This window comes from Taudactylus pleione, unplaced genomic scaffold, assembly GCF_031769625.1.
Source record: "Taudactylus pleione unplaced genomic scaffold, aTauple2 ptg000551l, whole genome shotgun sequence".
Classification (NCBI taxonomy): Eukaryota; Metazoa; Chordata; class Amphibia; order Anura; family Myobatrachidae; genus Taudactylus; species Taudactylus pleione.
Window position 1 is genome coordinate 1230226 of NW_028284953.1, and position 11888 is coordinate 1242113.

The 11888-nt window shown below is 45.5% G+C and overlaps 1 protein-coding gene across 1 annotated transcript in view; it reads right to left on the reverse strand.

The window, feature by feature from the left end:
* Nucleotides 1-11561, reverse strand: part of OLFM2 (olfactomedin 2) — a 365566-nt gene extending 354005 nt beyond the window's left edge. The window contains exon 1 of the mRNA XM_088452501.1: nt 11347-11561. Within this exon, the coding sequence (XP_088308627.1) occupies nt 11347-11487 (141 nt within the window). The 5' untranslated portion in view covers nt 11488-11561. The remainder of the gene's footprint in view (nt 1-11346) is intronic.
* Between the last annotated feature and the right edge of the window lie 327 nt (nt 11562-11888).

Here is an 11888-nt window from a genome sequence, read left to right on the forward strand (position 1 = left end):
CATATATCATCACACTGTGCTTCCTCCTGCAACTTCTGATTCATGACAGTAGTGACCAGGGCCAGATTAAGACTTGTGGGAGCCCCTGGGGCAACTTAGTTGTGGGGGCCCCATCAATAAGATTGCCAAGGGGAAGGGAGAGAGAGAAAGAAGTGAAGGGAGGGAGAGGGAGAGAGAAGAGTAGGAGGGACAGGAAGATAGAGAGAGGGAGGGACAGGGAGATAGAGAGAGAGAGGGACAGGGAGATAGAGAGAGAGAGGGACAGGGAGACAGAGAGATGGAGGGACAGGGAGATAGAGAGAGAGAGGGACAGGGAGACAGAGAGATGGAGGGACAGGGAGATAGAGAGAGAGAGGGACAGGGAGTGAGATATATAGGGGCCTATTCATTGTCACTTAATGTTTACAAAAGCAGAAGAAATTGAACATTTTCACCTGCAATTATAGAAATTAAGTTGTCGGGCCATTCATCAAGAAGGTAAAGCAGGAGATATCACAGAGATCTGCTTACCTTTCTCTCGCGGAATGGCCCGCTGTCCCCATACACTAGTATGGGGACAGAATTCAGCTCCGAAAATACAATATTTTCGGAGTTTGAGTGTGGGAGCATTCGCCATCTTCAGATGGTGATTGCTCTAGCTTGGGGCTTGCAACTCGCTCCTTCCCTGTGAGAGGAGTCCCGCGTTGTGAACTTGCGAAGAGGTCTTTGTCTGGCTCCTTCCACCGGACAACGGTGCTCTTGAGCGCATGTGTGAACCGTAGGCCACGCATGTGATTTACTGCTCTAAAAGAAGCAGTGAAACACTTTGGGGAGACGCAGCTGTCTCCGCGCAAGAGCAATGATGAATTGCTCCGGCGCTCGCGTAGAGTTAGAATGTTAATTATCGGTGTCCTTTTGAACCCCGCTAATTAACATCATGAATAGACCCCTAAGAGAGGGAGAGAGAGATAGAGAGGGAAAGGGGGGAGGGAGAGAGAGACAGGGAGGGAGGAAGGGATGGGGGGGGAAGGGAGAGAGATGGAGAGAGACAGAGGGCCTCATTCAGACCCGCTCGCAAGCGCTATGTGCTCGCAAGCGGGTCGATGGTGGGGCACTGCGCACGCGCTAAAAAAAAAAAGCAGATGCCCTCACTTTTTGCGAGCGGCTCTGAATGAGGGCCAGAGAGTGAAATAAAGGAAGAGCGAGAGAGAGGGGGAAGAGAGAGGGACAGGAGTAGGGGACAGAGAGAGAAGTGGAGTGAGAGAGGGAGTGAGGAAGAGTGAGAGATTGAGAGGGAGGAAAGGAGTGTGTGCTGGATTTCTCAGTAGCACACCTACCTGTTAGAGTACCAGCTTTTCTAAAGGGAGCGGCATTAGGCCCCGCCCCCTACTCACCTGCGAATCATGGCATTATTTCATCAAAGGGGGACGGATCTTCCACAGTCAGCCACAGTCATCATGTCCATCAGTTAGGCTAGTTTCACACTTGCCGGTTTTTACAGGGTGGCAAAAAGCCGCCCGTTTTTTTGTCAGTTGTGAAATATAGTTAAGCAGGGAAGCAGGTGGGTCCTTTCACACGGCCCGGGCACTGCATGATTGCCGTGTTACAGCTGGGAATATCCACTGGAAGTACAGCTGCCTGCCGTGCCCGTGCCGTCACTGCACAGCAGTGGTGTATAGGAAACAATGTTTCCTTACACACACACCGGACGGCTTGTGCAGCAGCTGCTGCTGCTGCACATGTCCAGTCGATAAGTAAAAAAAAATATATATTAAAAGTGACTCAAAGCCGCAGCTTGTGAAAGGCACTGAGTGCCAGAAAAACACCATCCGGCTTCTGCCTGTTTCTTGGCCGAACGGCCAAAACCGGCAGGTTTGAAACTGGCCTTAGGGTGCTGCTGCACTGCTGTGCTGTGTGATACTGCCGGGAGGTGGGGCGCAGGAACCAGCAGCCAGATTCCGGCCAATGTTTGCTGATCGCTCCCTTCCGCCCCGCCTATAATCCTGCCCTGGTGGTGACTGTCGGAAGGACAGGGGCAGTGGTTTCTAGGGGTGACACTTCAGATGCTTTGAAGACAGATGAAGTCCTCAATTTGTTTTTGGCTGTCTTTTATACAATACAAAGGACTGCAAACCACTCAGGGCCTGATTCAGAGGTGGATGCTAATGCATGAGTGGCTGTAAATGTTTGTGGAGTTGCAGAGGCGGTAATACACAAATGCTAATTTCAGTCTCTCCCTTGTATACTAGAGTACAACAGACTGTGCAAGCTCAGAAACGCCAACTTTCAATGCTCGTGGACAATGCAACTCATCAGATCCCTAGCACTGTTGCCAGCAGTGCTGTTCACATGTCTTTAGCTGACACTTCCCCATGTATGACAGAATACACGTGCTGTTCAACACTTAAGCCTATTGTTCCCATGACTGTTTCTATATCATCTGGGTTCAGACTGTCACCTGGATCAACTGTAACCTTTCACAACCGCTCCCATTTTAATTGCATATCCATTGCAAATTTGCAAGTTGTGTAATTGTTTGCACCTTTCAGTTTAATAAAATGCATTATGGATGCAGCTCCTGGGTATGTCGCGTACTGACATAGTTATGCAGCTTTACTGATTAGCTTTAGTAACACACCGTGCTGAACACTCTGTGCTAATCCTTTGTACTGACACATGTCTATGGCATCTAGGTGCTGTACTTTGCGCTTGTCTTCCTGGGCCCATAACCTGTGATATGTGTATACTATTTGGCGATGATATGCATAGTAAATAGTATACATCATTGGATTTTATAGATACTCCAACAGCTCAGGATTAACTATGAGTTTGGTTTATTATGTAGCAGTATGTTTGTAAAGCCATACTCACAGTTATATAGAAACAGTATCCTTGGTGGAGCAGAGCATGATAGGAACATAGTGTTCCCGAGCACCAGTTGGTGATGTATGTGGGTAGCAGTGCATATACAGATAAGTGGTATGCCTTTGCAGGATATATGTTGAGGTATATTGCAGGGTCTCTCTGTAGCTAAGTGAACCACATACATGTTCCACTATGGCACTCTAACACAGTAACAAGATGGTGCAACACATGCACAAAAGACCAAATGGTGGCCATCATGGTAAAACCATATGCCTTCCCTAAAGGAGCATCATGGAGGTAGTGCAGTAGCACACTCCATATTTCAACAGTTGTCCCCAGCACTGCAGATATTGTCATGCTGACAAGACACTGGCTACAGTTTGCGCTGTGTCAGTGACGTGCGGTGAGGTCAATGGCTTCAGTGTCTATTGATTCTCCTACCTGCATCACTGTGTCTTCTCTTGCTGCTGCTGAGTTCCGATCTCTAAACACTGCAGTGCACTTCCTGGTCAATTGACACATCCAAGGTGTCCATCAATGCTCAAGGCACGCCCCCCCATGCTCAGAGGCATGCCTCTATCAGCTCTCTTTCTGTGCAGTTTACTGCCAGTGGTGTGGCCTGCCCCCAGCTCTGCAAGCAGAGTCTGACTATACAGAAGCGAGGCCAAGCTTTTGCTGCCTCATCTCTCGTCTCCCTGCAGTCCCAGGGAGCTCCACAAAGCTGGTGAGTGTTAACTATAAAAATTATTACAATAAACAAAGAAGATGCTTATAAGTTATAAATAGCTTCTTTGTATTATTCTAATAATTTTTATATCAAATCTCAGGAGTATGACAGGGGAGGCTCTGCCTCCCCTGCCTACCCTGGCTGCATCTCCCTGCGCTGTGTATGATGGACCTAATGCACACACTTGTATGCCTGGATCGTGTTTTTAAACCTAATGAAGACTAGTATTACGGGGTGCTTAGAGTTTGAACGTTTTTTTTTTTTTATAGAACTCGGTGGTAGTCACGACACACACGCACCAACATGATGATATACATTTTTCAGTACTTTTATATAGGTTATCCTTAACATAATTTTTTTTTCCTTCATCTTTTCATCTTTACTAATGTACTTTTTCGAATATACTCACATTACTCCTCTCTCTATGTGGCATGGGCATCCCTGTGTGCTCTTCTCCTTTCTTCTGTACTGTTATACATTTTTGGTTGTGGATAATGTTGTGATGTTATTATTGGTTGATTTTCAGGAGTGTCTGTTTTTATCATGAGGTGGTATGGATCAGTATTGGATGGAACAGAAATGTTTGGAGATTATAGATGTGTTATGTAGGGACTCCCTGAAAATAACATCACTGACCCTGGTTGGAGGGGTCAGAGATCACCCAACTGTCATTACATGCCAACGTAATGACATCATTTTTATCAAAAGGCGATTTTAATATATTTACCAGTAAATAAATGGACCCGGTAACTGGCAATGGGAGCTGGGGCGCGTGCTGTACGTGCGCCACAGCCACAATTAGGTAATTACACAAGTGTGAACGATGACCTAATTTAGATCAGGGTCCGATTTTATAATAATATATAACTCAGGGGTTTATTTATTAACCCCTGGATGGAGATAAAGTGGACGGAGATAAAGTACCAATCAACCAGGTCCTAATTGTCATTTTTTTTAAACAAAACCTGTGAGATGATAGTTAGGAGCTGATTGGCTGGTACCTTACCTCCGTTCACTTTATGTCCATCCAAGGCTTGGTAAATAGACCCCTACAGGCTTTAACATGACAGTTAGGAGCTGAGTGGCTGGTAGTTTATCACTTTCCAGAGTTTAGTACATCTCTTTCAAAGTACTAATCAATCAGCTCCTACCTGTCATTTTTTTAACCACAGCCTGAGACATGGCAGTTAGGAGCTGATTGGCTGGTACTTTATGCCCATCCAAGGCTTAGTAAATACACCCCTCAGTTTGAGACTTCCTGTTACCTCCATTCCGTTCCTCATATCATGAAACTGACCTTGTCTCACATAGCTGTGCTTTCACTAACACAATCTCTATAATGGACAGGTCACTTCCCACCGGATCACCACACAAAACTCCTAAAAAACTATATGCTCATTGGTTGCAGGGAGTTCCACTTAAAAACAGGGTACATAATACTGTACCACCCAATCGTCTGCAGTGTCCCGCAGTAAGGAGATATTGGAAGGGCACTCTCTCACATGCGTAATCCAAACACTTAAGAGCGAGGCTGGGGAAGTACTGGGCATGCCTCCAGCATGACATGAAATGGGGGTGTAATGCCTTGCCATGCCCCCAAAATGGTATACAATGAGGGCGTGGTGTGCTCCAAAGGCACAAACACTATGTGCCGTGCCCCCCCCAAAATGTATAGTAGTATGATAACAAAATGGCCTCTTTCCCTAATAAATACTATTATAAATATAGGTATTACACAAATATAAAGATAAATGCAGAATCTGGGGGGAGGAGGGGGGGTTACAGTGATATTGAATGTTACTGTAAGCTGATCTCCAAGCTGATGGCTGATTTATGGACATTATTCTACAAGTAATGCCCAGAAATGTTTGCAACCAGCCAGCTGAGGACATGCTGCCACAATCACCGGCCAATAACCTGCTCTCAGTCACTGCTCTTGGAAACCTCTAATTAAGGACCCCATTTACTAACGAGTTTTATCACCAAAACGAGTGATACATTTCACTGCGTATGCAGGGGCGTTTCTAGAGAGGAGGGGGCCAGTGTGCAGTCTCCGACATGGGCCCCCTCCTCTCCGCCCAGCGGTCGGCAGTGCACTGAGCTGGAGTTATAGACTCTGGGCACTAGAGTGTGCCCAGACTCTATAGTGTATGCACAGGTCACTGGGAAAATGGCTGCAGTACTGCGCATACGATGGGAAAATGGCCGCTGCGACCACTTTCCAGTCGTTTTACAGCGCCGGACCCCCGCTCCGACATGGGACTCCGGAGAGGTAAGTAATCTTATGGGTGCAGGGTGTGCATTGTGGGGCCCCCTGGACCCAGGGGCCCTTGTTCCCCGCACACCCTGCACCCATTATAGATATGCCCCTGTGCGTTGGGAGCCAATCAGCTCCCAACTGTCATTTTTCTAACAGTTGACAGTAGGGAGCTGATTGGCTGGAGCACCGTTATCATACACAGTGAAATCCTGTAGTGGATGATAACCAATTACGATATGGAATCTTCAATAAATAATAGAGCTAAGTAAGATGGTTAGGTCATTAACAGATCCCTTCAACATTTTTACTAAACCTATGATACAGGGTTCAGAGCAAATAAAAAAATAAAAAACAAGTGGCAATTTGATCCTGGAATAAACCATGTTGCAATGAAAGGGGTGCAAAGTAGACTAGTTCCAAGTACTTAATAAACATTTTTGAACTAGGGGCCTGATAACGATGTTGACCGTACTGCACAGCCGCAACGAAGCAACTTTGCAATTCCACCTTGAATCCGAGTATAGGTGACTGAATGGGAGGTTGGAATGATTGTATGTACCCCCACTAACATAATATCGTCGCGATGCCTCTTGATCCGAGTGCAGCGTCTGTAGACACTGCTTCAGACCACCATCACAACCTTCGTAACCACCAGTCGTGATGGTCACTGCCCTCGGCCTGGCTACGTAAGCCGAAGCTTGCTCAGCCTGGCCGTCAGGACCTCTCTGCCAGGCAGGTCCAGAATGTCTGTGCCTGATGACGCAAACAATAGGCCTGGCACGCCTACAAAATGGGGGCAACACACCCCCATTTTGTACAACGGCCCGGGTCGCCAACCCTGCCCCCCCAAACACTGCATCAAGCAGGAACCTATCTGCAAAATGCCCAAAGATGGGAGATGTACATAAATGATCGGGCTTACAGACATCAGAATCAAGCCCGATGTTATTATACCTATCATATGTTTCTTCCCTAATCCTAAACCACAGGTACTGTATGCAATACATAGAGAGATATCTACTAGACATTATGGGCCTGATTCAGTTATAGGTACAAGAGCAAAAAAACAGGACCAATATGCTTCTGGAACAAATCATTTTGCAATGCAATGAATGCATTTCTTTTTTTTTGCATGCAGGGAAAATACTGACTGGTTTTGCATGTAGGAAACAAATACTGGGTGATTTTGTTTTTACTCTGAAACTCAAAATTAAGCTATGACATATTCTTCCTAACTATAAGAGATATATTTACTAAAGTGCGGAAATTTAGAATTGGAGTTGTTGCCCATAGCAACCAATAGGATTCTAGCTATTTTCTTCTAGAAGGTGCTAGATAAATAAGTAGAATCTGATTGGTTGCTTTGGGCAACAACTCCAAATCTAAAAACCCGCACTTTAGTAAACATACCCCTAGGTCTCTCTGCAAATTGCTCTTTCTCCTAACTCTGAACCCATATACAGTATCAGTTAAAAATGATACACATATAGTTAACATAAGTTCTGGAAATGTCTAATCTTTTATCAAAGCAATGGGTAATCACAGTGGGTGGGATGCATCAACAGCAAAAATGGGGTCAAACCTCCGAAAATGCCATTTTTGGAGGTTTGACTGCATTCCCCATATGTACAAAGCTCCGGAAAGCTTAGACCCGATAGGCAACGCCATCTATAGATGGCGTTGCCTAATAGAAGCCTCTGGGCTTCTTTCCACATACTGTAGTTCCCTGAGAAGGATCCAACTCAACTAGATCCCATCCAATGTTCCCAGAGATTGCTGACGGCCGCACATGTGCAGAAGGACTCCCTGGTCATAAACCCAGAAGTTCCTATGTTGCAAAGGACAGCTCTTATTGGGCGGGAAGCAGCAAAGCGAGAAATGCGGTCACACCACCAAAATGCGGATTTGAGCACATTTCTCATATGTACTAAGCCCTGGAACACGATGCACTCTGGGGCTTGGTTGCGGTGGCTAATGCCATCTTCCTGATGGTGTTACCTTATAGAAGCTTATAGGCTTCTATCGGGAGAGTGCTGTGAGAGGGATCCAATCGGATCCCTCCCAGCACCCCCCGCAGCACGTGCGTCCTTCTGCACATGGAAGGACGCCAGAGGGGCTTATGGTGCATAGACCCGGAAGTCCCTCCATTGCAAAGAGCCGCTCTTACAGAGAGTGAGGTCCTTTGCTGTGTTCATCATACCATGCATACCAGCATTGCTAATGCCGGCATGCATGCGTAGGGCGGCGGAACGTAGCCCACCCATTTGGAATTGGGAGAGCTGTCCTCTGCGATTTTAGTCACAATTGTACAGGCATACAGCTTTACTTAATGCTGCTATGCTTGTGATCAGTGGTGGGATGCATTGTATGCGCAATGCTATGTTTGTTGCGTCCCGCCCTATGTATGTCATTTCCAGTTTTGAATGGCACAAATTCTACAAGATTTCATTTTAAGCCATGTACAAAACATGCATTTTATGCCACTTCACTGTGTACTATTTTCAATAAGCACATAAATCTTATATATAGATATGGAAACTAATATTTATTTTGACTCCAATACAGACTCATTTTAAATGCCAGACATGAAAGCACCCAGATTCCCCGCATATACAAAACTGGCACAACACATGGCGTAACCACTGTGATTAAAAGTAAAGTGTGTGAGTGCATGGAACTCAGGGCCTGATTCAGCAAGGAACACATGGATGCAGACGCACGCACCCGTTCGCTGCGAGAATATGCTAATGAATGCATACGCACGGCAATCGCAGCAGAATAAGCAGACGCCCAAACCTACATAATACCACCCACTTCCCTTTACTTGCCTCCTCTATATCTGGCAAAACAGCATAAACATCGGTAACATCGAGAACCATCAGACCCATACGCACAATATGACCTGACCCTCCCGCAGACATAACGAGACTTCCTGTATGCAACTAGACCACACGCTGCAACCACCGCCGTAAGGTCTTAATTATGTACGCCCCTGAAACGCCGTCCAAACGCACAGGCACGCCTTCGTTTGCCAGACTACTCCCATGTCACCCCCACAAACGGCACTTCCTGTTAATAACTTATCCGTGGGACTGCGGACTCCCTGTGTACGCATACTCCATCGCACTGGCCGCTTCACACACTCACACGGCAATGCATGCGCGGAGCAAAACCATCGACCGATTGCGTGCATCTGCATCCGTGCGTTCCTTGCTGAATCAGGCCCTGAGTGTAAAGCTGGGTAGATATCACATGATATATCGTACCGATGCGGATTGATGCAATATATCGTACACATCGTATAGTGCATGTACGCTCAATTTGTCATTCCCGGGCTGTTGTTCATTGAATTGTCCCATTGGATTTCTTGCCAATCAGATGGCAAGAAATCCATCCGCTGTTGTATGGCAGATCGTACAGTGGGTCTCATTCAGTCGTGCTCGCAAGCACCGATGCGCTCGCAAGTGGGTTGATGTAGAGGCCCTGCACACATGCAGCGGCCGCACTGCGCGTGTGCTAGCCCCGGAGCGAGAGAGAAGTTCTCTCGCACCGGGGCTTACTACAAAAGGGGCGGCTGTCGATGGTAATCGACAGCTCGCACCGTTTTGTAGGCGCGGTGGCTACACAAATGGTGGCATTCTCGACGGAACACCTGTCATTTGGGGGCGGCCCCACTGACATCACTCGTGATGTCAGTGGTGAGCTTCCGGCTCTAATAGAGCTGAAAGCTCACTGGGGCTTGCGGTAAACGAGACCCTACCACAAGGGTCTCGTCGCAAGCCCCGATGGTCGAGTTGGTCTTGACCATCGTGACCATCAACCTCGCCACTAGCTAAAGCTGTGGGTGGTCACCCACAGCTTAGCGAGCGGCCAGGAGGCCGGCTCAGAAAATAGATGTAGCCGTCCTCATTCAGAGAGAACGCTCGCATTTTGTGAGCGCCTCTGAATGAGGTCCAGTGTGTGCTGAGCACTCGATGTATTGTTACATTGATCACTGCATTGCTGGGTCGTACCATTGTTAGGTTTGTACCCAGCTTAAGTATGCACCCATCAAACTGCTACAGCAACAGTTTTAAGGGCTGAGGTGTTGAGTTAATGTTTATTTCCAGAATGAATGATTTTCTGCAGGATCAAAAATGAAGAGACCAGGAAGTTCCCAACTGTGTCAGACTGATCCATAATTATTTCCTCACTGACAAGTAATATGCCACCTTTACTGCAAAACTATTTTGGTAAAAGTCATAATCATGTGCACATCCTAATAGGGAGAAGTGCACTGACCCATAGGTGATACAGTTACTGGTGTATTATACTGACTGCTTCCTACTAACAACATCAGTAAACTTTTTCAGCATTACTGTGACAGGTGAAAGCACAGTCATGGTCATCAATTTCTTCATCAATATTTATTATACACAAAACATATGCAATTATTCATTTTTATTCATTAAGATACCATATAGTTACAGAGTATCATAAAGTACTGTTTTACTTCAAAGTCAATGTATTAGTTTTAATTCACATAGTACAACACCTACATGGCATAGAAATGCTTTCAGTCAGTTATGGCAATGTTGTAACATTACATAAATAAACACAGACACTGTATCAATACATTACTTGCTACATCAGAGATATCACATCCAGATATTTAAACAATCCATATATCAACAATCCATATACAAAGGTATTTTAGAGTCATGTACATGTTAACTATAATGGAGTATTTCTCCCTTGTGCTAACACACACGTACATTGATGCAATAAATTAAGGCTTGTGCAGTTTGGTAAAAATACACATAGAGATTCCATACTTTCGTGATAAAGGCCCTGAACCCTCTCCTGCCAGCATGTCTGCATGTGATTATCACTAATGAATAAACAACTATTGCAATTTACAAACATATATACATGTACTACTCTGGAATTTCCAAAGTGCACATGACGCATATAAGAATGTTATCTCCCTGTTCGATTCAACATCTGCTATATATATATTTATATATACATATATATATATATATATATATATATATATATATATATTAGTGACATGAAGAAATATGTTCTGTGAGTGTCAGTATGTATATAATCATATTTCACTAAAACACATACTTGCACATACTTACATTACAGTGCATAACATAAAAAATCCTTGCATTATCTATCTATCTAATCTATCTATCTATCTATCTATCTATCTATCTATCTATCTATCTATCTATCTATCTATCTATCTATCTATCTATCTATCTATCTATCTATCTATCCATCTCTCTAGCCACACACATGTACTGAGCAGCAAGCACACATAGACACTATGCACATGTCCTGACAATGAGACATATGTACATTGTAAATACAGACACACACCTCCCTGTCCATCCTCTCCCCGGCCGTGCTCTTTTGTCAATGTCAGCAGCAACCTATCTCCCCCTCCTCCTCCCAAAGGCCAGCATCAGCACCAGAGAGAATGGACAGCTACATAACCAACAGACTGAGAGCCTGTGCTTACCTGAGAGATCCTGGCCTGTAACATGAGCAGCAGGAAGATCATGCTGAAGAGGTGCATACTTAGGGGTACAGAGGGGCTCCTCACACCTCTACACAGACCCCAAGGGCTGAGCCAGCCCACTACTTCTGACACCCTCCACATCCGCCTCTTCCCTGCACCCTCCCTCTATCCTTCCTCCTGTCTGTGTTTTTTGTCCCTTCCTCTCTCTCTCTCTCCCTCCCTCCCCTTTATTCTATCTCTCCACCCTTAGTTCCTCAGTCTTCTTCTCCCTCCTGGATTTCCTTTCTTCTCTTTCTTCCACACTAATCTTTTTCTTCCTATTTCCCCCTTTCTCACAAATTTCTTGAGTACCCCCCTCCCCTCCTTCCGTTCCTGTCTCTGTCAGTTTAATCTATCTTCCTGTCTGTTCATTTCCTTTTTCCCCCACTATGCTTCTCCCTCTAATGTCTTCCCCTTTAATTACTCTCCATCTCTGTCTCATCTCCTTCCATCCATTCCCCCTTCTCTATTTACAGATCTATGTTCTGTTGTCCCTTTCTCAC